This window comes from Colletotrichum acutatum, assembly GCF_030867785.1.
Source record: "Colletotrichum acutatum strain CBS 112980 chromosome Unknown BDZ83scaffold_93, whole genome shotgun sequence".
Classification (NCBI taxonomy): Eukaryota; Fungi; Ascomycota; class Sordariomycetes; order Glomerellales; family Glomerellaceae; genus Colletotrichum; species Colletotrichum acutatum.
In genome coordinates, this window is record NW_026849087.1 from 106 (window position 1) to 23,292 (window position 23,187).

At 49.1% G+C, this 23,187-nt stretch overlaps 10 protein-coding genes across 10 annotated transcripts; 5 read left to right on the top strand and 5 right to left on the bottom strand.

Annotated features, from left to right (window-relative positions):
* Window positions 1–1,019: 1,019 nt before the first annotated feature.
* On the top strand, window positions 1,020–2,470 carry BDZ83DRAFT_755063 (TAM domain methyltransferase; the record flags this gene model as incomplete). Its single annotated transcript, XM_060514564.1, has 7 exons — window positions 1,020–1,166; window positions 1,219–1,309; window positions 1,383–1,424; window positions 1,484–1,676; window positions 1,738–1,875; window positions 1,949–2,368; window positions 2,422–2,470. 7 exons carry the CDS (start codon window positions 1,020–1,022, stop codon window positions 2,468–2,470), a joined length of 1,080 nt encoding a protein of 359 aa, XP_060361621.1.
* Window positions 2,471–2,724: 254 nt separating this feature from the next.
* BDZ83DRAFT_755064 (uncharacterized protein) lies at window positions 2,725–3,120 on the bottom strand (the record flags this gene model as incomplete). Its single annotated transcript, XM_060514565.1, has 1 exon — window positions 2,725–3,120. One exon carries the CDS (start codon window positions 3,118–3,120, stop codon window positions 2,725–2,727), a length of 396 nt encoding a protein of 131 aa, XP_060361622.1.
* A 270-nt stretch (window positions 3,121–3,390) lies between these two features.
* Window positions 3,391–4,570, bottom strand: BDZ83DRAFT_733228 (HpcH/HpaI aldolase). Its single transcript, XM_060512913.1, has 3 exons — window positions 4,378–4,570; window positions 4,069–4,321; window positions 3,391–3,991 (listed from the first exon to the last, which is right to left on the bottom strand). The coding sequence occupies exons 1-3, from the start codon at window positions 4,435–4,437 to the stop codon at window positions 3,504–3,506; spliced, it is 801 nt and encodes a 266-aa protein (XP_060361623.1). The 5' UTR covers window positions 4,438–4,570; the 3' UTR covers window positions 3,391–3,503.
* A 167-nt stretch (window positions 4,571–4,737) lies between these two features.
* Window positions 4,738–6,565, top strand: BDZ83DRAFT_457455 (pyridoxal phosphate-dependent transferase). The gene is made up of 7 exons (XM_060503206.1): window positions 4,738–4,956; window positions 5,038–5,076; window positions 5,129–5,218; window positions 5,304–5,944; window positions 5,999–6,080; window positions 6,130–6,176; window positions 6,233–6,565. Exons 1-7 carry the CDS (start codon window positions 4,804–4,806, stop codon window positions 6,399–6,401), a joined length of 1,221 nt encoding a protein of 406 aa, XP_060361624.1. The 5' UTR covers window positions 4,738–4,803; the 3' UTR covers window positions 6,402–6,565.
* On the bottom strand, window positions 6,540–8,080 carry BDZ83DRAFT_721996 (S-adenosyl-L-methionine-dependent methyltransferase; the record flags this gene model as incomplete). The annotated part of the gene is made up of 5 exons (XM_060512424.1): window positions 6,540–7,162; window positions 7,223–7,371; window positions 7,477–7,600; window positions 7,651–7,780; window positions 7,841–8,080. 5 exons carry the CDS (start codon window positions 8,078–8,080, stop codon window positions 6,540–6,542), a joined length of 1,266 nt encoding a protein of 421 aa, XP_060361625.1.
* Window positions 8,081–9,834: 1,754 nt separating this feature from the next.
* BDZ83DRAFT_654628 (uncharacterized protein) lies at window positions 9,835–11,430 on the top strand (the record flags this gene model as incomplete). The annotated part of the gene is made up of 5 exons (XM_060510732.1): window positions 9,835–10,017; window positions 10,119–10,491; window positions 10,560–10,677; window positions 10,744–10,896; window positions 10,980–11,430. 5 exons carry the CDS (start codon window positions 9,835–9,837, stop codon window positions 11,428–11,430), a joined length of 1,278 nt encoding a protein of 425 aa, XP_060361626.1.
* A 1,650-nt stretch (window positions 11,431–13,080) lies between these two features.
* BDZ83DRAFT_743226 (uncharacterized protein) lies at window positions 13,081–15,261 on the top strand (the record flags this gene model as incomplete). The annotated part of the gene is made up of 6 exons (XM_060513133.1): window positions 13,081–13,672; window positions 14,018–14,263; window positions 14,324–14,526; window positions 14,592–14,701; window positions 14,755–14,894; window positions 14,968–15,261. The coding sequence occupies exons 1-6, from the start codon at window positions 13,514–13,516 to the stop codon at window positions 15,259–15,261; spliced, it is 1,152 nt and encodes a 383-aa protein (XP_060361627.1). The 5' UTR covers window positions 13,081–13,513.
* Window positions 15,262–15,464: 203 nt separating this feature from the next.
* On the bottom strand, window positions 15,465–16,937 carry BDZ83DRAFT_721999 (efflux pump antibiotic resistance protein; the record flags this gene model as incomplete). Its single annotated transcript, XM_060512425.1, has 2 exons — window positions 15,465–16,727; window positions 16,785–16,937. The coding sequence occupies 2 exons, from the start codon at window positions 16,935–16,937 to the stop codon at window positions 15,465–15,467; spliced, it is 1,416 nt and encodes a 471-aa protein (XP_060361628.1).
* Window positions 16,938–17,462: 525 nt separating this feature from the next.
* On the bottom strand, window positions 17,463–19,322 carry BDZ83DRAFT_631536 (amidohydrolase). The gene has a single exon (XM_060508908.1). The coding sequence runs from the start codon at window positions 18,888–18,890 to the stop codon at window positions 17,544–17,546; it is 1,347 nt and encodes a 448-aa protein (XP_060361629.1). The 5' UTR covers window positions 18,891–19,322; the 3' UTR covers window positions 17,463–17,543.
* Window positions 19,323–20,752: 1,430 nt separating this feature from the next.
* On the top strand, window positions 20,753–22,068 carry BDZ83DRAFT_631540 (rare lipoprotein A). Its single transcript, XM_060508909.1, has 3 exons — window positions 20,753–21,226; window positions 21,284–21,459; window positions 21,516–22,068. The coding sequence occupies exons 1-3, from the start codon at window positions 20,987–20,989 to the stop codon at window positions 21,757–21,759; spliced, it is 660 nt and encodes a 219-aa protein (XP_060361630.1). The 5' UTR covers window positions 20,753–20,986; the 3' UTR covers window positions 21,760–22,068.
* Window positions 22,069–23,187: the final 1,119 nt, after the last annotated feature.

The following is a 23,187-nucleotide window of genomic DNA, read 5'->3' on the forward strand; positions in this document are numbered from 1 at the left end:
AGATATGGTCATGCTTGACATGAGCCAACAGTGTGTGCTATTCATGTACATAACTATATGATACAAAAAAAATCTTTTGTACAAAAATGATCACATATTCACCACGTGGCCTAGATGGGGCGCGGGCATCATCATCCCGGCGCAGGGTTTGCTGCTCTATAACGCTTATTATATCGTTCTCCATATTGGTTAAGACTCAGGTCTCGATGTGGCCCGAGCCATCCTTTTCATCGAAATAAGGCTGAACCTAAATGACCTTTTGACTTTTATCACGCATCTTGGAATCATCTAATGATGTAATCAGTTATCTGCCATTGGTAGTCGCGAAATTTGCACTCAAACATGGAGTCAGGTCCCTCAATATTACTACAAAGCATCCCAGATCGAAGCAAAACACTCACCAGCCTAATTGCTGGTATCTATGCTCAATGATCTGAGCTCGATATCCACACCTCTACATCGGTATTCTTTCGTCCCCTGTATTGTATCTCGGTTGCCAGATGCGGGGCTGTCAATCTTGAATACTTGATGACACCGCCAGGCAGTTGTTGGGCAACGCCGTCATTTTACTCGCCGCTATTTTGTGCAAGCTTTTACTTTTTAAAACTCATTGATGTGCTAGTGAGTCCACGATAATCCGGGTACTGAGCTGGAAGGTTGGTGCAAAGAGTCGACCGTGCTTGCTAGGCCGAATCGCTTGGCTTCTCAACTGAGAACCTCCAACCAACAGCTAACCATTGCGGCCACACTGTGTTGCAGATTTGTTGCATCCCACTCCTAGAAACGCCTTGATCTGATACGTGGACTGGATCCCTGTTTCGGGACCATCAACCGAAAATGGCAGACAACCAAGGATCTGTATGCAATTTCCGTGTTGGTTGGACCAACAACACTGTCCGAGGCCAAGAAGAGGGGTAATCAGGCGAGACTGTCTCTTTGTCTTTCAAAACTCTTGAGCTTTCATGAGAGTAGTGTTCGACGGGCTTTGGTTGAATTTCTGTGGTCATCAAGCTTTCAGAATGTGTGCAGATAACAACACGAACCCGGTGGCTCAACCGTCAACGGCCGCGGCTCAGGCAACGCAACCCAACAGCACGACCGATCATGAGGTTGTGCTCATTGCTGAGGTCCACGACGAGAGCGACGCTGCATCAAACCTTGGCAGCGTGAGTAACTCGCTGTTCAAATTCTCATTTTGATGTTGACTACTTGAACCAGAGCGTCGCATCCTCGAGTACGAGTGTCAGCAGTTCTATCCTAGAATACAGGATGGAGAACGGTAGAACATATCACGCATACAAAGACGGCAGTACGTTGGAATCTACAAGTCACTCACGCATGTGTCGCTGTTGTCCGATGAAGCTGACTCATGTTTTCGTCAGAATACTTTTTCCCGAATGATGAGAGGGAGAATGACCGGCTCGGTAAGACCATCAGTACTTACTTGAAGGCCTAGGATGTTGACCTTGCGCTACTGCGGTAGACCTCCAGCACAACCTCTTCATCTTGACTTTTGATAACAAGCTCGCAACTGCTCCACCCAATGACCCAGGATCAAAGGTCGGCAATGTTCTCGACGTTGGGACTGGGAGCGGTATCTGGGCTATCGACTTCGGAGAAGAGCACCCTGATGCAGAGGTTTGCGGAGTCGATCTTTCAGCTGTCCAGCCTGAATTGTGAGTGCACAGTGAAATTCAGGACCCAGGCGGGATGCTAAAAACTAACACGAGCATCTAGTGTGCCACCAAATGTCAAGTTTGAGATAGACGATATCGATCAGCCTTGGACGTTCTCGAAACCATTTGACTACATTCATAGTCGGATGATGAATTCGTCCATCAAAGACTGGAAAGCCTACATACAGACGTGCTTTGAGTAAGTAGCAAAATTCCCATTTTTAGAAGGCGGAGCGGATTCACTGTCAGGAGGTGGCTAAGCTAGACTGCAGCAATCTGAGTCCCGGGGGGTACTTGGAACTGATCGAATTCGATGCCGTGCCAACTTCAGATGATGGCACCCTGAAGCCCGACTCGGCAATCACGAAGTCCGCCACCCTACTCTTCGATGCGGCGGCAATTATTGGTCAACCATTCGAGGACATCAGCAGGATGAAAGATGTCCTGATCGAAACTGGGTTCGAGGACGTTCACAAACAGCTCTACAAGTGGCCGACAAACTCTTGGCCCAAGAATCCGAAGTACAAGGAGCTGGGGATCTGGAATCATGAGAATGCCATCGCTGGCTGGGAGGGCTTCTGCATGGCTCCGTGCACTCGGATCCACGGCTGGAGCAGAGAAGAAGTGCTTGTTCTCATGGCTGAGGCCCGAAAAGAGTTCAAGGATAGGACTATCCACGCGTACTTCAACATGTGAGCTTATCGGACTTCGTTCCTACTGGTCGCGGTTACTAACTGTACCTCAGCTGGTCCATCTATGGAAGGAAGCCTCTCGTCTCTGAGTCTTCCACCTAGTTTTCGAAAATCGGGTTTGTTGTTGGCCCTACAGGGACCGTTGATAAGTTAGGGTTGAGCAGGGGGCCAATGAGTTTATTCAACAAAGAGTTTCGGCTCTAATGGTGAGAGATCAACGAGTTCCGCATTAAGACTCAGGGTGGAGACTGGAGAGGATTTAGCACGACAAGGGTTGAACAATTGACTTTCTTTGCTTGAACTTATGATGGAAAATACTGCAAGACTCAATCCATGAGAACATCCACTCCCTCCAACTATGATCTGTTCTCGATACACCACACTAGCCATGCTAGACCGAAGTTTGTGACTGGAAGCCAATACGGCATATCTGCTCGCATCTGACTCCAGTATCCAGAAGACGTCAGGAAGCATCCGAGGAAGAGGGCGAAGATTCCCCCTCGGGTTTGTGGCAGCGCGAGTAGGAAGCCTTCCGTGACCATCAGTGCTCCGATGTATTGCATATGAAGCTTGATCGTGCGTTGATCAGTGAAAGGATAGAGTGGGTGGAGGAACGGCGCCGTTTTCTGAGACTTTCGGTAGATTCTTTCGTGAAGCGTCTTGAAAGGCCAAGAGCCGAGTCTAGGAATACCGCCGACGAAGTATTCGAACGCGAGGATGATGCGAGGGATAGCGAGGAGAATGGAGGCCATGATTAAGAATATCGCGGCGGTAAGATAGACAGTAAGGTCTTTCCTCAGAGATTGCTTAGAAGGGAGCTCTTGAATCAACCCATACGACTAGAAATCGGGCAATAGTATCTAAGAGGCGGGGTGAATATGGATATTGCGGGGCGTCCGGGGAAATGGTCGTGTTCAAGAATGGTTCAACGTTGATGATGTAATGGTGGCGCTCACCATCCAAGTCGTGAGACATAACTACTGCACGTGAGCGTAACAGCACAGTTCCAGGACCATGAACACCAACAACAGACCCAGGGAAGTCGTGCGTAGTATTCAATACCCATAGATCTTGAATATCTGAAAGATGGGGTTTGACGATATAGGTATGATATGACCATTTAATTATTTGCAAATTACTTCTGCACTTTCGCAATCTCCGCCATTGTTTCTGCAGCTCCCCGGGCTAATATCGCAGAGTCTTGTCCTCCAAGGAGAAAGCGAACGCCTAGCTCATTAATCGCCCAGTCATGTAGCTCATGATTGTTGTAGATACCGGCCAAGCCCATGATCTTGCCGTGCTTTTTGCACGCCCGGCTAATGGTCTCCATAGCTTCCCGGAAGACTGGACTCTGGAATTGGCTCGGCACGCCTAACTCAATGGCGAGATCATTCGATCCGACGAGTAGAACGTCGGCGCCTTCGACGGCAGCAATCTCGTCGATATTCTGAATACTCTCCTTCGTCTCAATCATCAGGAATGCAGTTGAACCGTTGGCGTTCGTCTCCGAGATTATCGTGCTCTGTGGCACAGCCTTTAACGAGAACACGGGCAGTTGGCTAGTGATGGACCTCTTTCCTTGGGGTGGGTATTTGCATATCGAGACGGCAGCCATGGCATCAACTGCAAGTAACTTGTAAGTTCTTCTTGCCGACTGAATGGACACGGAAATCCAGGTAGGAATCTCTCGTGGTACTTACTGTGGCCGTGAATGTGAGGAAATACAACCCCCATTGCTCCTCCATCGAGAACCTTTTGAACAAAGCCATTGCCGCACTGGTAAGGTACTCTTACAAAGGGCGTCATGCCTAGTTGAAGACCAACGATGCAGTGTTGACTGGCATCATGAATGGACAACGTCGAATGCTCGAGATCAATGAAAAGAGCATCAAACCCTCCATTTGCCGCCAAATGGACAATTTGTGTATTCGCCACAAGGCGAATGCCCATTGCCTATATCGTTATTTCAGTAAAGAAGTTCATGCTATGGCCATCTTCTAGAAGCATACCGTGCATAGCTTTCCCGACGCGCTCAGGCGAGTCAAGCTGTTGGATAGAAGAGAAGCCATTTTAGATGAAAGAAAAAATCATTGATATGTCAACATGCAGTACTTCATTGTGAGATATCATGGAGATGTTATTTAGTATTCATTACTTCCTTGGGCCGAGGATAGTGTCAGCTTACTTGTGGATGGTTCGGTTCCTCTTCCCGCCAATCTGAGCGATTCGGCCAGTCTTCCCGATGGCGTACAAGTGTCAAGTGGAGACTCGGCAGCCCGCGCCGTCGCCAACTCGGCGATGGATGCCAGTTAGCCGGAGCATTTGGGTCGCCATTTTCTCGCTAATATTCGGGTGATCAATCCAAAGGAGTACGAGAAAACCCGAAGGCTTGTTTGCAAAAACCTTTAGCCTTTCTTCACTCCAGCTTTGCCACGATGTTTGGACACGTACAGCCCGGTCCTCCAGATCCCATGTTCACCCTCAAAAGAGATGCAGACAACGACACATGCACAGAAAAGGTCGACTTGGGTGTTGGTATCTATCGTAGCGAAAAGGGTAGTTACCAGGAGCTGGAAGTTGTAAAAAAGGTATTGCCGAAAGACTCTGCTCCAGTACTAGTGACAACAAAGAGCAAGCTTCAATTGGAATTAGAACTGATCAAGACGTAGGCCAAATTAGAACTAGATGAGTTGGACCTAGGGCATGATGTAAGAGTCTCAAAACCACCGGTTTGGAACGTACACTGAGATCTTTGTTTAGTATGAGTTGACGATAGGAGATGCGGATTTTCTCCGACTTGCCGCCGAAGTCATGTTCGGCGCGCACAGCGATGCCCTTCAAACTGGCAGAGTATGTGGTTGGCTTGATATTCTTCTGAGATCAAACGATCTTCGAGCAGATCCAACAGGTCAAAGACACTAACTTCGGTATCCAGGTTTCTTCAGTTCAGACTATCTCTGGGACAGGGGCCAACTCCCTGGGAGCCCTATTTATTTCAAAAGTGATGGAGCCAAAACCCAGAATCTACATCGGAGTTCCCACTTGGGGAAACCACATCCCGATTTTCCAAGACACCGGCCTGGAAACCACGACATACCCCTATCTCGATGCGTCAAAACACACTGTCAGCTTTACCGCTCTTCTCGATACTGTGCGATCGGCCGCGCAAGGAAGCATTTTCGTATTGCAAGGTTGCTGCCACAATCCTACCGGAGTCGATCTAAGCCTTAGTCAATGGGAGGAATTAGCTTGTGAGATGAAATGTTACGGGCACTTGCCGTTCTTTGATACAGCGTATCAGGGCCTGGGTGACGGGCTTGACGAAGATGCCGCAGGTGTACGCGTTTTCGTGGATGCGGGGATTGAGATGCTGGTTTGCCAGTCATTCTCAAAGAACTTTGCCTTGTATGGGGAGCGTTGTGGCGCCCTTCATTTTGTTGGTAACTCGCAGGAGGTAGCCGCGAACGTTCAAGATAGGCTTCGAAGCTTGATAAGGCACACGTACTCATCAGCTCCGGCCTACGGTAGCCGTCTTGTCAAGATCGTACTCAACGATGCTGACTTGCGAAAAGAGTGGCAAGTCGGTGTTCGAGAAGTTTCTGTTTTCCATCCGCTAACAACAGGCTTCAGGACTTCAGAGACCGATGGCATGAGGAAGCGTCTGAAGAGAAATCGCCAAGCTCTGTACGACGAGCTTGCGATACGTCTCAAGGTACTTTATTCCGAAATCAGCCATATGTGCTAGGATTGACTTCATCTAGACACCCGGAGATTGGTCATATCTGATGAAGGAAAAGGGGCTGTTCTCGTCAGTAGTTCTATGTTCTTGATGGTGGACGGTTACATCGCTAATCTCGTGTATAGGTGCCTGGCGCTGTCACAATCTCAGTGCAGGGAGCTAGTTGAGACGTATCATGTTCATCTCCCAGGGTCCGGAAGGATCAATCTTGCTGGCTTGAGCGAGGAAAATGTGAAGCGCGCAGCACAGGCCATTGACAAAGTCACTAGGATACATGTGAATGGGAAGCTCTGAGTCCGCCATAAGTTCAGAGAGGTTCTAGAGAGTAAAGTAGGTGACTGTAGCACTTGCGGAACGATTCTGTACTTCCTTTTTATCAATCCAATGACAACCACGACGTACAAGTGCAATAAGTAGAAACCACTAGGAAGTTTAGGGAAGCTCAACCTCGATCAGACTCTCAACACCTTTACCACCACCCCAAATCTTGACAATCTTCAGTCCTGCAATCGTCTCCAACAAGTGGTACCAGTCGCCCTCAGTACGCTCCTTTGAGCAAAAAAGCGTTAGCATGACCATGTCGAGAGCCGATGTCTCCCACCATGCCCCTGTAGAGGGGATGACATTCTCATTGATCAGCAACTTGCTGTACCCAGGCTTCATAGCAGCCTTAATCTGCTTCAGGATAGTTTCACAGACGTTATCCGGCCAGTCATGCAGACATGAGTGCATATAGTAGGCGCGAGCTCCCTTCACGGGCTGCTCTGTCAGAAAATCATGACCCATTGGCGTGATTGCTGGCGTAAGCTCTTGGATCTGGCCAATAACGACTGGAAGATCCTGCAAGATCAGCTTGCCCGGCGCCTCGGGGAAGTACGAGTGGAATTCAGCCAAGTCATGACCGATGCTACCGCCAATGTCCACCAAGAAGAACGCGTCGGCGCCCGTGCTAGCGCCCTCGATAAGTCTCTCCCTGACGGGGAAGAAGCCGGGGGCCATCCAAGGATTACGACCCTGACGGTAGCCGGACATGTGGTGGTTGAAGTGAGTACCGTCTATGTAGATTGCGTGTTAGTACCCATCTGTCACCAAAGTCTGGAAAGAACTGTACTTACACCCAAGGTCTTGCTGCCATGCAAACATATCCTTATCAGTGTTGTATGCATACATCATAGGTGTGTCCTTGGCATCAGTGGGGTTCTTGAAGCCCCTCTTGCGAGAGTACTCGTGAAATCTCAAGGGCCCAGCGCCAGTGCAAGATGTCCTTGGGTTTCCAAGAAGTCAGCAAAGGCATTGATAACATACAACAGAGCATCTAAATATGTAAGGGCAAAGAGCCCAAAGGGGAGGCAGATAGTTTTCCACTTACATCGCGATATATCCATCTCCAATCATGGGGAGGCTCAATGACTTTGAGAAGTTGGTAGGTTGGTACTCATCAAGGCTTGTCTCCTTGATGTAGCCCATGGCACCAAGATGGCGCATGAGGCGACCTATGAGAAGTATGAGCCATGTGAGTAGTACAAGAAGGGAGCTCACTTACTGAGCAGGGCCGGGTCGACGCCGAGAGCTTCACTAAGCTCCTTCACCGTCTGTGGCCTGTTGCCATTCTTGGCCATGAGCTTCCACAGACCTGTATCGACGCCAAAGTTGATGCCAGCAATTGCACCGGTCTTTGATGAAAGTTAGTCATATCAAGTAACATGCGTATTAGCTGACCATCCGAGGCCTACCTGTGCCCAGCAGTGCTTGATCATGGTCTCTCTCGGAGCCTCGAGGGCTTGTACTATAGACCGAGCCTTGAGGAGCAGCTCGTGACGCGCATGGTGGTCATCAGCAGACAAACAGCCAATGTTTTCGTTGAGAACCTTGAGAAGACCAGGAACCGCTTCCAGGTCGTTCGGACGAGTGGCGATTGCTGCATCGACAAAGGGGGCCCCTTTGGTGCCGTTTGTGCCGTTTGTGGAAGACATTATGAATCTGAGTGATCTATCACAGTAGAATGAACGATAGCTGAATGAGGGCTTGGGGTAGCCAGGCATAGAGTTTCCAAGACGTGTACTTATATCTGCTTCAGTCAGTTCAGCGGGATCGGATCTTGGCAGAAGTCAGGGGAACACGACGACGCGCAGACATACCCGGCATCCTGCAATCCTCTGTCCGACACCTTCGGACACTTACGATAAGGAATCAGAATTCTCTCACAATCAGAATTCTCTCAAGGATCTCAGTAGGAAAGAGGGGTGGCGGAACGGGCGTCTATCCGTCAAACAACAGAATTTGGAAATCACCTGTGTCTCGATTCCTCGAATCCTCCACCAACCGTGCCGTTCGCATTCGAGCCACTTTGCGCAGCCAGATGGGGGCTTTCTCCTGCGTGCTCGTCGCATTCCTTGTCACTGACCAGTATGTTGGAGCAGTCTTACACCGAAAACTCACAAGAGGCCGAACCGCTCAAAAAGTACCCCGGTGTTGAAAGACCGGGGCCCCGGGTCACCGGGCCCACCATGAGGAGTCTTCCGGACTAGGTAGGCTCTGGGCAAATGTTTGTTGGTTTGCGCCAACATCAAATTTGTTGGAAACCGACCATACCAAAGGTCAAAACCCCAGTAGCTATGCGGATACAGAGCCAATTTCGTCAAGTCCACGCCGATCGCTCCGGCTAACGGTCGTTTGCTTCATCCGTTTATCATATTTCAGCCCACATCCTTTTCAAGCATGAAAGAAATCTAGGTCCCCATATAAGAAAGTGAGTACCGCTGGATATACCCTAATAGGTTCTTCTATCACTAAAAGCGTTATTGTCATTGCTCTTTTGATCCGAATTTAGTCGCAGCGCGTAATCTCTATGATGTTGGCGGCGTAGTAGTGATAATTAGGGGGTTGATGATACATCGGCGGCGAGTGGTTTTGTCCTCCATTCGGCGAGGTGTGATTCTTCATACTTGGCTGTTGGTGCTCGACCAGGGTCCTTACATAACTGAAGTCGTTCCACACCATCAAACATCCCATGATGCTTCTGCATCCGCTGATTTTAAAGTTCCACCTGAACTGAAGGAGACGCCAAGGCGACTCCTTCCAACGTGATGAGAACTGCGATCTCCTTTCCGAGAGGATTAGAGAGCTGGGGGCCGCGCGCCGCGGCCCACGTCGGACTTATTGTCCCGCCTTTGCAAGTGCCCAAACGGCTAGGGATTTCCAAAATCATTCTTCATTCTGCACGTATGCCGTATATTCCCTGGCATGTTTGCTGTTGGTGCAGGGTTTGATACATCCTTGGACTTTACATGTCTATGGTCTCACAGTCTAACCCCTCAGTCGATGATTCTCTTGGTCATTGTAATCCAGATCTTCAGGGGCGAGATAAGGAGTGGTTGCAAAAACGGTAATGCTGCATATGGTTTTGAGCGACACCCTTGAGTTGCAAGCTGGCATTTCTTTTCGAAGTGAAAGGCGAATAGGAGGTTATCCGTCTCCAGCTAGAGACATGACACCTGACTGTCCCGAGGATCCCAATACCTGGTAAGGACCTCAGGTTGCGCAAGACCTGCACTTCTCCAGCCAATCTCTCGGTGGATGCTGGGGAATCGCTCTGCAAGGAGTCGTGCCGCAGTCTGCTTTCATTTATTCCGCAGCATCCGGGTTGTGCCTGAATCAGCTCTTGTCTTCTGTGCCACATCTTCCGTGATCGCAAAACCATCGGTTCATTGTCTATCGCGAGTTCAAGATGTCGGCTTCGCCAGCGGAGGAATCAGATGAGTGGAAGGCTCAGGATAAAGGGCCAATCATCCTCATCGTCTGTTGGATTGTTACGGCCATCAGCACTTGCTTCGTTGTCGGTCGTGTCTACGTGAGGGGGAGAATAATGAAGAAGTTTCAGAGCGACGACTGGTTCATCATCTTAGGATTGGTACGTGCCTCCGGCTGTCTGAGGAGTTTCTGTCACGAACAATAACCTCTTCGTTTCCTATATCGCGTCAGCAATTCAGCCTAACTTACTGGTCCTCCCAGCTTTGCGGTTACATTTCAACGACTTTGTCTACGATCGCAGTCACCTACGGAAACGGGAGACACATGCCCCTCTTATCGACCGAGCAGCAGCAGGGAGCCATTCTCTGGACCACAGCAGCCTTCTGCCCTGGTATCATGTCCTTCGGTCTTCCCAAGCTAGCTGTTGTCTCCCTGTTAGTTCGGTTGATGAACCCTGACAGATATCATAAGTGGTTTCTATGGTGGCTGGGAATCTGGTGCCAGTTGACGCTATTCGTGACGGCTGGTCTCCTACTTGGACGTTGCATGCCAGCCAGGTCTTTATGGGACTTTTCTGTCGAGGGCACTTGCTTTGATGTCAATATCCTAGTGGCCTATTGCATTTATGCGGGATGTAAGACAAAACTCCTTCCACTATGAGGCCTCTTGAGCTTTGCTAATACTGCACGTTGTACAATACAGCTTTCTCAGCCTTTGTCGATGTATACCTCGCTGTTTACCCAGCAATCATACTATTCCGCCTTCAGATGGCCACCAAGAAGAAAATTGCGCTTTCTTGTGCGCTAGGCATTGGCTCAATGTAAGATTCTTATCTCTTTCGGGAATTTTATAGCTCTAAATGACTTATGCGACTAATGACTTGAAGTTCCGGTATCGTTGCCATCTACAAGACGACTCGTATCCCATCTCTTGCTAGCAAAGATTTCTCATGTAGGGCTATGACTTTGCTGTCGAATTACTTCGATCCTACTAATCTCTTCCACGTAGACGATACCTCTGATCTGGTGATCTGGACAGTGTAAGTGTAGCCCCTTTTGAATATGTAATCAACTATATGAGGTTGACGGGAAGTAACGCCTTACTGACTTTGAACTCTTGTAGCGTCGAGGGCAGCACCATAATTATCGCAAGCTCAATACCTGTCATGCAGCCGCTTCTTGAGCTCATTCTCCGGCGCAATCCCTTCAGCTCGGCTAAGGGATCCAAACAAACGCCGCAATACTATGATGACTACGGCTCTCAGAGCAAGTCGAAATCTCGGGGAGGAGGCGGCATTGAGCTGGGACAGCGCAAGCCAAAGGTCAAACCGAAAGATGAACTTGGTCTTACCATCGTCGAGGGCGACAGCCAGGAGAACATCCTTACACCAACGACCAACGACCAGGGCATGTCCGCTTCTTCGGCGGCTCCAACTCTCACATCCAGGCAAAGTGACTCAAGTCAGCGTCCCTTTGACGGAAAGATAATCCGGACCGATTTCGTGAGCGTTACCTACGAGGAGCAAGGACCGGTCCGCGACATAACGGCTTCGAGCCGATGGAGGGCCGTCTGAGAGAACAATCGGATGTATGAACGTTGAACGATGGATCCTTTTTCGTGCGCCAGCTGGAGCCTCCGGCTGACTTTCTTAACGAAGACTTTGTTTTAGCTACTGTGGTAGAGCGACAGAAAGAGCAGGTATTATGATCTCATTGTATTTTTTAATCAAACGATTTGGTGCTCGATGATGTTCAACAATGGCTACTGGATTTTGCCTTGCAAAGCTTTGAGAATAATTTGGGCGTTGCGATTTTCCCCCACTAATTCAGACACCGTAGACAAGCCTGAGCAGACATGAAACTCGAAAAAGCCATATATGAACAGGCCTCGGTCCGTTTTGATTGTTCCACAACAGGGCTGTAATTTTCAAGCCATTCGAATCTACTTTCATTCCTTAAAGCCAGAGCATGTAATCTTATGTCTTCTTCTTGAGCAGCGTGTGCATCCCAGCCAGTCGGCTTCGATCGGCGATGACGTGCTACACCTCGCCGAGGCTACCGCTTCGGAACAAGAGTCTGGAAACTCCCGTGTGTACTCTGCACCGGAAGAAAGATAGAACCATCATATCATCTGTAATGAGGGATCGATGATTAGATGAGCAACTGGTGCCGAGTGCCGGAAGGGAGTGAGGGGCAATCGTAGGTTCGAAACGTTGGATCACGGCAGGCCGTTTTCGTCGAGGGCAAGCACAAAGCGGTACGGGCAAACCGAGCTTCCGTTAGGTGATTCGTACAGGAACGTTTCCTATGTCTCTGATTCCCGCCACCCATACTCGTCTTGTCTCACCCGTGCCCGGATTCGATGGTTTCGGAAGCACGGCGAAGCGGGGCCGTCACCGCGGTGGCCTCATGGGAAAATGCGGCTCGGATCCCGGGATCTATTCGGAGCTAGGGCGGAGCAAATCCAACCGGTACCTAGGCTTGATAAGTAGACTGTTGAGGACGAAAAATATCATAACTCGCAGATAGCTATCAAGGGCTAACTTCCCCCAGGTAAAAGAAGCTTAACTAAGTTTCCTTCCTTACTTGTCTTTGACGAGCTACATACTAAATCCAGTTATTGAGCAATTCGGTCCCAACTCATTGCGCTCCATGAAACTGAGCTTTATTCTCGGCGAAGTTTTTAAATGAAGCGAGAAGGATCTTGGCGGGAAATGCAGAATATTCCTCAGTAGAACACTGTCAAATAACGGGCTTTCAGCTAGAATTCTATGTTGGCTACATACATGACTTGGATAAACCGTACCGCTGATCCTTCTCTCCAGTGATTCCTATCTGATGAAAGGAGTTCGTACGTCCGTACTCATCAAAACATCGGAAAGTGCTGGTCTAGAACGGTTTCGCAGCGACTAGCCTGCCCTTCGGGTTCTCCCAGAAGCTAGTTCCCGTTTCGAGGGGGCCGAAGCCTGTCAACAATCTGACTGACCCACGTGCTGCCCCGGGCCTAGCCCACCGGATCGGTCTCAGCTCAGCCAATCTACACAGATGAGGACTGCAGCCAAATGGCTTAGCGTGAATGATCAGGGTAAAGCGGCCCAGTATGGTTGCCAATGTGGTGCAAAATGGCGCGGATCGCACAGACTGGTTCCGTAGGCACCGTACCGGCCCGTCAAATCGGCTGTACGAGTACGGACGAAACGGAGTGCGCGAAACGTGTGTGCGGAGTTTGGCTGTCTTTGAACCCTTTACTGCCTCTAGATAGGCTCATGGTGGCACCGGACCAAGACTTGTAAGGGCTCAGCGCATCTTCTGTTTCGTTTGAGAAACATTCACGGGCCGTTGTCTACGTCTTTTCGGCTTCCCGAGATCGAGCCCGATCCAGGAAGGGCTGCAAATAAGAAGCATACGATGATATGCTTTACCGGCGCTCTTTGAGTCTAAGAATGAATTCGGTGAGTGGGGCAAGGATGACAGATCTTAAAGCAGACGGTGACACGGTTGATCTTTTGCATCCAAGACAATACTCCACGTTGCGGGGGAAACAGCATGTCAGCCGACCAAGACACTCATCTCAGACCCCTGATGCAATGAATATACAGAAACCGCTTAGATGGCAATCTTTGCTCCAATTGATGTTCTCTCCCAATAGCGGTTAATATGGGCATTGTTTACCCGCAACCCAGCGAGTTCATACAAGCCATGTCCACATCGTTGTGCATCCCTTGGAGGGCGCCTGCCTTACCGTACTTGCGTCCTTGCAGCGCTTTCACGCATGTGCAAGAGGGTCGGCCGATGGGCGCGACGTTCAAGGACAAAGTTGAAGCACTTCCGAATCCGGACGATGGATTCGGTATCGTACGTATGTTTAGTTCGAAATCGGATAACGGAACCAGGGCTAGTATGATTCTCATCTCACGCTAGGAGTCAGTCTGTCTCAACTAGCCCATGCAGGCACTCAGCTCCCTCTTCATCCTCCTTTATAATTCCAGACGCCCACATTCTGGACGGGGCTCAACAGCGTGTGTGAAGATGTGACGATGGATGATGGCTCACTTTCCGACCCCAAAGGCGGTAACAATCATAGTATGTCAGATATCGGATCCTGAATTTCGGGACCTCAGAATCGGAACCTGAGCGCTGACCTTTCTGGCACAAACTTAGACGACGGGATGGGTTACCATCTTGACCGCCGGCGCAGTACTAGCTGCCTCTCTTCATCTCCGAATCAACATCCAGGGGAGGAAATTACAGATCAGCGATTACTTCCTATGCCTAGCGTGGTGCTCTGCAGTTGTGACTGCGTCATTCGATATCCAGTTTACAGTCATGGGCGCTTTGCATCAAAATATCAAAATCAATCTCGATGGATTCAAAGGAAACGACAACGAAGTTATGTTGATTATGAGAGTAAGAAAACACATCCCCTTTATCATCAAATTAGTTTAACTTACACTACATGCCTGAAAGTTGTTCTGGGCCAGCAGCATCCCATTCTTCACAACGTTTTACCTCTGTAAAGGAGCCCTTCTCGCCGTCTACATTCAGATATTCCCCATTTTCATGTACTATCGACGAATGATGTTGTGGACGGCTATAGTATACGTTGGGCTGGCGTACTTGGTCAGCATGATCCTGCTTTTCACTATCTGCCTGCCCCTTAGTAAGAACTGGTAGGTTTATCAGACAGCGAAGAAAACCTTTCCCGCTATTGAAACTAACTTCAGCTCTCTGTTAGGTCAGTCGAGGATCGGGTCGTGGGAACGGAAAATGTCATGTGCTCGGCCTCATCTCCCGCGATTGTCTTCCAAGTCGGCTGGGCATTGCATTTCTTCGGGGATATCTTGAGTAAGTACACACCCCGATCTTTCAGCTCGATGATTTTCTGACTGCCTACAAAGTTTTCTGCCTTCCTTGGCTTATATTACCTGATTTAAAGATCAAGAGAGCTCTCAAAATCGGCGTTTACTGTACTTTTGGTCTCGGCATCATCAACATGACCTTTTCTCTCGTCCGTTTCATCACCATTCAGACTGCATCGGTCGAGGCATTGCCATTTGGTTTAGTTGGTGAGTACTTAAACATGCTGCATGACTCTGTAGGCTTTTTGATAGACTTGTGCTGATGGCCGAGCCGCAGAACTTTGGAGCGAGCTAGACGTCAACATTGGCCTTTTAGTCGCGACATTACCATGCCTGAGACCGTACTTCCGATCGAACCGAAATGCTGGCTATTCGGACAAGTCTAACGCTTATAACTATAAATCGACGGTCAAGACACTGCAAATAACGCGCATGAGCAGATTTGATGTCGTCAGCGAGCCGGCGTACGACCTCAATGTCGACCTTGAGCATGTGGCAGCTTGCTCAACCACTACGCAATCACAGAAGTCTAGCGAGACGGTGTAGGATCCTGGAGATGCAGAGATTTAGAAGACAGCTTGATGATACCCCAGTGCCACCAAAAGGTAGGCCAGCATTTGAATAAGCGTGGTTAGGTAACGAGCATGAAGGTCAAATTGATTGAACTTCACCATCGGGGCGTTGCTAGACATAATAAATGTTTGATGACCAGTAATCACCAAAATTCCTACACAATCCAGTGCATGTACTCAATTGACGTGCTCCTTCTCTTCACTCCTTGGTATTCTAACGAAGCAAGCACATATCAAAGCGCCTGACAAAGCGGTCGCCAGGCTCAGCCACCAGATAGAACGCAGGGCCATTATATCTAGGGAACCCCCTGGCTGTTCGGTGATCTTTTCACCAATAGTGTCTCCCAATGCCGCGAGTACAGCGGTGGACAGGTTTTGCGCCGTGATAACCAGGCTCCCTGCAGCACCTTGGTACGATCTGGGCACGTTCGACGTGATGAACACGGAGACGGCTGCGAACGACATATCCGGTCCAAAAGTGCTTACGATGAAGCAGGGAAATGAGAGCGCCCAATAGAGTGTACTCGCTTGTTGAGGTAAGAAGAAAGCAGGGCCCGTGGCAAACGCAAGCATGCTTCCCATCATAATAACGTGTCCCGGTATTATGTGAAGCGTTCTGGATACAATCCACGACGCGAGGGTTCCGCTCACACCGATGGGGAGAAGATAACATGCGACAATGATGGGTGGCTTTTGCTGAATGGTAAGTATAAAGCGCACCGCATAGAATTGCCAGGCCCCTGCATAAGCACCGTATCCTAGAAAATAGGACAAGATTAAAGGAAAGAATCCAGGAGTTTTCCAAAGGCGATTGTCGACCAGCGGTCGTCGTACTCGGCTCTCAATGAGACCGAAGCTGGCTAAACAGGCAACTCCGATGATGACAAGGGTGTAAGTGTAAGGAGTCCAGTGCGTAGGCGATCCTTGAGTGAGACCAAAGATGAACAATCCACATCCAAGAATTGCTGCTGCAGCTCCGATGTAATCAAAGTCTTTCAAAGACAATGATTCATTGGGGAGAGAAGGGATACACCAGATAGCGGCGACCAGGCATACCAGAGACAGGACGGATGTGGACCCGAATATCCAAGGCAAATGTGTACTTAACGCACCGCCCTGTATGAACCCGATGGCAAACCCGAGGGGGATCATGGCACCCATCAAAGAAAATACTCGGTTCTTCCGTAGACCGGGATTGTAAACCCTCCCGAGCATGCTCATTGCCGTGGAGCAAAGGGTTCCAACTGCCAAGCCAGACATTGCTCGAGCGGCGAAGAATAGTATCATTCTGTCAGGTACAACAGAGAACGCACCGATGATGTTCCATAGAGAAAGCCAGATGAAGGCCGCACAGGTGAGCTGTTTCGGACTGATGAGATCTGCCAAGGAGCCCGAAATTACGACGGAAACTCCATTAGCGACGAGAAAGGAACCGATAAGCTATGGTGTATTGAGTGACGTCGTTTTCAGAGCGTTGATTAAAGTGATCTGGTTGACAAAAGTATGCGAGAGATGTATTGCAAATAGGAGCTGGCCCATAGAGCATATGCAGACGAATCCGATTTCTTCCGCGAAGGAGGCGAACTCTCGAGGGATGGCGGAGGCTTTTAGTCGACGGGTGATAGCTGATACTCGAGTTTCCGTCTCCATGCCACCGTCTATACGAGTAGAGGCAAGTTCCAGTGTATGGGGTTGGATGGATGTTACTGTGGTCGACATAACGAATGAAGTGCAATTATGACAAGAAGTTCCTAGTCAAAATTGGCCGCGAAGAGCTTAGTATGTATTTCCAGGCAGGCTGGGATTCTTCAATGGACTGAAGCCTTTCTTATTGGAGATCATGTCTCTTAGATTCCAAATCTGATTTATCAGCCATGGTAGATTACAAATCGTGTTTTCTATTAACAATCCGGAAGAAAAACCCAGGTGACGTAGAGATGGGGCTCAAAAGCCGAAATCGCGGCCGGCTACTCGGTCTCTTGAGTACGCGCTTTGGACCACCACCATAAAGCCGAAGTCATGTTTACACGAAGAACTATATCAAATAGAATTTGATTATTCAAAAAGCTGTAAATGCGGTAGGATATCAGGTTGATGCTAATGGTTTGGAATAGGGTTGATCAAACTGGTCACCAGTAAGGGCGAGACAAACGCGCTCAGAAAGCATTGCAACCAAGGTAAGATGTAAGCAATCGTTTGAATATATTGTAATACTAATTACATAATTCTATATTTAAGGTCAATTGACCCCCAGCCTCAGACTCTCGGCTCTTCTTTCAAATAGCTCAGTCGCGAATGCATGACCCTGCCGTCCTTCACAACAGCCAGTATAGACTCCTGAGACTTGTCCAGGATTGTGATATCATCCAGAGGGTTACGATCTAGAATCAGCAAATCTGCCATGAATCCTTCCTTGACCTGGCCTAGCTTGTTTTCTTGGCCAAGTAACTTGGCGGCATTGATAGTGGCGCTTTGCAGAATCTGAAGAGATGTCTGGACTTGACTACGAATAGAGAACTCTTTCGACTGAGCGAAGTGAGTTGGGCCCAGCAGATCTGTTCCGAAACAGACTGTGACACCGACCTCAGTTGCCATCTTGAGTGTAACTAAGCCCTGTTCGAGTACAGTGGTGACTTTGGCTTCTGACTCAGCATCGAGGAAATGTGACTCCTTTGATACGAAGTGAGTCACAAGCGTCGGCGTGAGAAATGTCCCCGTCTTCGCCATCAATTTTGCAGTTTCGAGATCGATTAGGTTGCCGTGTTCAATACCCCTGACGCCCTGGTTGATGGCCTGTGTCACTGCTTCTGTGGTATAGCAGTGACTTGTGACATATGTCTTTGCATTATTTGCGACCGTGACTATAGCCTTGATTTCGTCGTCAGAGAACTGGAGCTGGTCGATGCGGTCAGTTGGACTAGCAACACCGCCGCCGCCCATGATCTTAATGAAGTCTGCACCTTGGCGCAACTCGTCTCTCGCAACACGGTAGCATTCCGGCACCCCATCAACGATTCGACTGATGCCTGACACAGCGCCGCCGCAGCAGGGGATGGTGTCGTGCCGCCCTCTCATGTCTCCGTGGCCGCCAGTCTGGGATAGAGCCTTTCCAGAAATGAAGAGGCGCGGACCCGGATAGATGCCCTCTTCAACGGCCTCTTTCATAGCGAGAGTTGCGCCACCGCAGTCTCTGATAGTAGTGAACCCGCGCTGGAGCATTGACTTCAGAACACTAGGCTGCCGCAAAAGACTTTTGGTCTCCGTCATGTCTCGGTACGACGACAGACTGGCTGCGCCTGGCGTAACTGCGATGTGGACATGGCAGTCAATCAGACCGGGGCAAACATATTTTCCCTTAAGATCGATGATGTTTTCTGTCTTGATCTCAACTCCATCTGGCTTTGCTGGCTCCCCTGCTTCAACGGAAATAATCTTGCCGGCGGACAGGGCGATGGTGGCATTGCTGCTGATCGATCCATGAACAGGGTCAACAATTCTGCAATTTTGCAAAAGGTACGGTTGCTGCGGATCAAGCTTCCACGGAGTGATGTACTTCGACATGTCCAGACCAGAAGTCTCGGGTTTTGATTGTGTGGTGACCATTGTGGTGTGAGAATTGGCGGACAGATTTTGATCAGGTTAATGCATGCACATGTCTGACTGTAAGTTACTCACGGAGAGACATAGATATACATTTTGGTGCGCTTGCCATCCACCACGGACACATGATACCAAGAAAACATGACACGAATCAAAGTATGAAAACGTCACAGGCGGTTGGGACGGAAACGATTATGGGCGTTCAAATGATGCGACTTCCGGTGAGCAGGCGATATTGAACAATCCGGAAGAAAATCAGGCAAGGCGGATGTTGAGACATTCCGTATGCGGCTTGAGAATTTCGTGGTGTGGACACTTCCTCACCGGCGAACATAGGACGCATGCGGCGACACACATGGTCTGACTTCAAGACCCGCTCGCCGAATGCCATGTTAAGTTAGCGTGCTATATGCAAGAATACGAAAGCGTTCCCGTTCAGCTCGAACCTCGAGTGATCTCCTCGGATACCAGTACTACATTGGTGAAATGCCGTTTTTCAAGCACCGGTTTGGCCAGACCGTTAGGGCTGGACCATGGTGCTGATTCAGTGATTTCGATCTTCCGGGTACATTTTCATATACCGTGGGCGAGATGCCGTTGGGCAGGTGCCAATTGGAGGTGACTAAAAAGTAACAAAAGATGCATCGTCACCTACCTTGTCATGTGAGATGTGGTGTATGCTCCAAAAGGCCTTGTTCAGTCTAAGCGGGGCGATGGCGGACTTTTGACGGGTCAGCGCAACCGGGCATTCATCAGCTTACGTCTGTGACGTTTCACGTGCAGAGAAAACAGTCCTTTTACTAAACGAGTCCAGGTGCGTTTGAAAAATCTCGTCAATAGCGAGGGTTTGGCCTGAATGAGGGATACTGCTAGCAATATAAATGTCAATTAACCATGGTTGCAAATGACAATATGTACAAATCAGTAGTCTTATGTGATGGCCTAGACTGAATCTCGAGAGACAAACAACATGACGTTTTGTCTTGAAAGAATGCAAACACAAATCTATACGTCAGTGCCATTCGTCAGAACGGCCGTCTTTAATCTATCTGAGCAACTCGGCAATAGCCAAACAACTTGTTGGGCGCTAAGACAATCGAAGGGATGTACAAAAGAAATGTGATCGTCACTAGGACATCGGTTCACTAATTACAAGCGAACACCGGCTTGACCGATGACAGCCTGACAGGGCCATCAACCACTTGCACGGAAGACCGGCATGGAAAAGAAGAAATAGGCTAGACCCGAAGACATGGCATTGAAGCAGCCCTGTCTCTTTTCACAATAGGTTCCCACAACGCGATCCGTCCACGTGGGATCCGAAGTGGAATTCTGCTCACCAACAGGCCGTGCAATCTGAAATACGGCACCGCCCGCAATATCGCGACTCATGTCCACTACCCACTCCGGTCCAGACTCACGGCCAGTTACCATCCCTTTGGGTTAGCATCGACTATTTAGTGAAACGTTGAACTTTAAAGCTCCCAATTGGCACCCTCTTCCACCAAGGAGAAATCCAAAGTCGGCAACAAACCGTACGACGCGGATATAAGGCCCCTTAACAGTATGACACCTGTAAATTAATGCAGGTAGCCGGGGAGCCGACGAAGCACAGGCCGCTGCTAGTATAGAGTAAGAGGAAGAACAGGCCCTTCGTGAACCTCTGTGGCTCCCTTTCCCGATCGCGTTTCCGCTTGCTCCGCGCTCCTAGCGCTACTTTGACGAATTAGAGGGCAGAATTCCCCCATGTAGTTTCACAAAGCAGAGGAAGGGGGGCTGTTATTGCTGAGTGGCGGGTTTCTGATAAGTTGCAAGAGCCATTAGTCTCCAGGAATGATACCCTAAAGAGTTTGCCATTCGGGTGAAATAGATTAAGGAACTCAGTATTGTTTCTTTTGTGGGATGCCGCATGGCTGTCAGTATGTCAGCCCATCCCTTGAGACCTTCTTCATTTGGTTGCGTGCTTTAAAGTGATTGTGACAAGCATCGTGGGCTTCCTGGTATAAATCACGCTGGTGTTCCTACGATCTCTCCCCAATCAGTCTTCCATTCAGTCCGTCCTCACTTAACTTCCAAGATCATTCCCTCCATCCATCAATATGCACGGTATTATTTCTCTCGGCGCGGCCCTTGCCGTCATGATTCAAGGCACCGCCGCTGCCACGAGCGCTGTTGCAACTTGGTATGGTGGAAACCTGAACGGGGGTAACTGCCTGTTTTCCGGTTACACGTTGCCATCAAGTGTCCTGGGTACTGCCTTGTCCTATACCAACTACAACGGAAACTGCGGTACTTGCCTCAATGTTAAGGGACCCAAGGGTAACACCATCAAGGTTATGGTGAGAATCAACAAAGTCTTTCAATCACATCTACGGGCCATTTTAACTCGAAATCAGGTCGTCGACAAGTGCCCCTCAGGTTGCGGAAACGGCCAACTCGATCTCTTCCCCGATGCTTTCGCCAAGCTCGACGATCCCAACAAGGGACAGATCAGCGTCTCATGGGAGCAGGTTCCTTGCGGCATCACCTCACCCTTGATCGTCCGAAACAAGGAAGGAACATCGAAGTATTGGTATGTGTCTTTGATCACGGCAGTGACCCAGATAGTCTGACTTACATAACTCCTAGGTTCTCCATGCAAGTTGTGAACCACAACTACCCAGTCACTAAGTTCGAAGTCAGTACCGATAGCGGCAAGAGCTGGCAGCCGACCGTCCGTCAAGACTACAACTACTGGCAGAAGAGCAGTGGTGACGGCTTCCTCGTGGACACTGTTAGCGTCCGCGTCACCTGCTCCAACGGTAAGCAGGTCGTCGTAAACAAAGTTGGTACCAAAGAGAAGGCCTCATTCACTGCATCGGGAAATTGTTAGAAAGGGATCATTGAACAGCCTGCCTCAGGAAATATTCTATTTCCGTACCCCTGGGCTCGGCGCGTTTCTTTGATTGACGCACCACGACTCCTCGGTGGGAAATTTTGTACATAGCCTTCACTTCTTGCACATAATTTGACAGTACATACCTTTCGAATGACATCATCATCTTTGGAATGTTTGGCAATTTAGATCACTTTTGGGTACTTTGTCTTTCTATTTTGTTACGTGGTCTCTGCCCCCTACGCATGTATAGCATTCACTCGCTTGGATAGTGGGAGACAAACTCTTAAGGCCTTGTAAACAATGTAAGCGGTCTACCATACTTACTATTACATCAACTGTTCTGTCCTGTTAAAGCACAAACCAAGCAAGGATAATTGATCTATAATTTCTAGGTTTTCCTTTGCCCAAATCCTTTGCCCTAGGTAAGAGAGTTTAGGTTTGGAAGATATCACGTAGATACGGATGAGAGCTTTTTTTTCAGACTCCAGCCTGTCAACGAGAGTGGTACTGAGATAGGAGGTAATTCATTGCAATGTCTTACTCGCAACTCAATAATATCAAACGGAGAGGCCATGGCAAATGGTCATTTGTTGCTGCGTTTTCAGTGCTTATAAGCGTGTATCGTGCCGTCAAAGCCATGTTCAGTAGGGTAGGTAGTCTATGCTGCCTTGCTTTAGCAAACGGGTGAACAAAATTTGCTTCGTCGTGAACGGAGAAACCCTGATGCCGTGACTCTGCTCTGAGCCATAGCATCGGTAGAGTGGCCAGTTACAGTCAACTGTGGCTGGAGTGCAGGCGGGCCAGGAAGCCGAGTGAAGGAGCAAACTTCGGCCCAGTGAGCCGAGCCGAGGGGCCCGACTGTGCTCCGCACTATCGGTTTATCAAGCAGTGGGAAGAAGATAAAGGTCTGATTCTAGTCAAAGCCGAATAAAACCAATAAACAAGTATTTCAGAGGCAAACAGAATGACACATTCAATTAGGGAGAAAGTAAAATCAAGCCTTAATTGAGCGGGGATCCTGGCTTTGGGAGAATTGCTTCTGACTTGTTCAGAGCACGTTAAGGTGCGCCACAATCATTACTGTGGCTGGAGTTGGAGGTGCAATCGACATGTCTCCGCACCTCATTCCATCTCAAGATTGACAATTACAAGACTTCAACGAGCGACACTAGACAACATAGGGGAAATGTCCCCATGAGACCTTCTTGTGAATAATTGAAATTACCGATGTAATGGCTGGCGAAGGCGAGAGTCCAAGTAGCTCAGCCGAGCAAGAAGCTGAGACGGCAAACTCTGTCCCGCGCGGCAAGCGGGCGAGCAACGCGTGAGTGTAGTAACCTCCGGGCTCAGCGTCCTCGGATGTGAGAGCAGATATCAGTCAATCGGATTCTAATGGTAATTCAAGGTGTACGCGGTGCCGTG

Bases quoted from the DNA above. Each gene is read 5' to 3' on its own strand.
- BDZ83DRAFT_733228 (XM_060512913.1), bottom strand. From the start codon at position 4,437: ATGGCTTCTCTTCTATCCAACAGCTTGACTCGCCTGAGCGCGTCGGGA. The intron at 4,322-4,377 runs GTATGCTTCTAG...ATAACGATATAG, and splicing joins CGTCGGGAAAGCTATGCACG to GCAATGGGCATTCGCCTTGT. The intron at 3,992-4,068 runs GTAAGTACCACG...AGTTACTTGCAG, and splicing joins TCCTCACATTCACGGCCACA to TTGATGCCATGGCTGCCGTC.
- BDZ83DRAFT_457455 (XM_060503206.1), top strand. From the start codon at position 4,804: ATGTTTGGACACGTACAGCCCGGTCCTCCAGATCCCATGTTCACCCTC. The intron at 5,945-5,998 runs GCAAGTCGGTGT...AACAGGCTTCAG, and splicing joins GCTGACTTGCGAAAAGAGTG to GACTTCAGAGACCGATGGCA. The intron at 6,177-6,232 runs GTCAGTAGTTCT...TCTCGTGTATAG, and splicing joins AAGGAAAAGGGGCTGTTCTC to GTGCCTGGCGCTGTCACAAT.
- BDZ83DRAFT_631536 (XM_060508908.1), bottom strand. From the start codon at position 18,890: ATGGTCACCACACAATCAAAACCCGAGACTTCTGGTCTGGACATGTCG.
- BDZ83DRAFT_631540 (XM_060508909.1), top strand. From the start codon at position 20,987: ATGCACGGTATTATTTCTCTCGGCGCGGCCCTTGCCGTCATGATTCAA. The intron at 21,227-21,283 runs GTGAGAATCAAC...ACTCGAAATCAG, and splicing joins GTAACACCATCAAGGTTATG to GTCGTCGACAAGTGCCCCTC. The intron at 21,460-21,515 runs GTATGTGTCTTT...CATAACTCCTAG, and splicing joins GAAGGAACATCGAAGTATTG to GTTCTCCATGCAAGTTGTGA.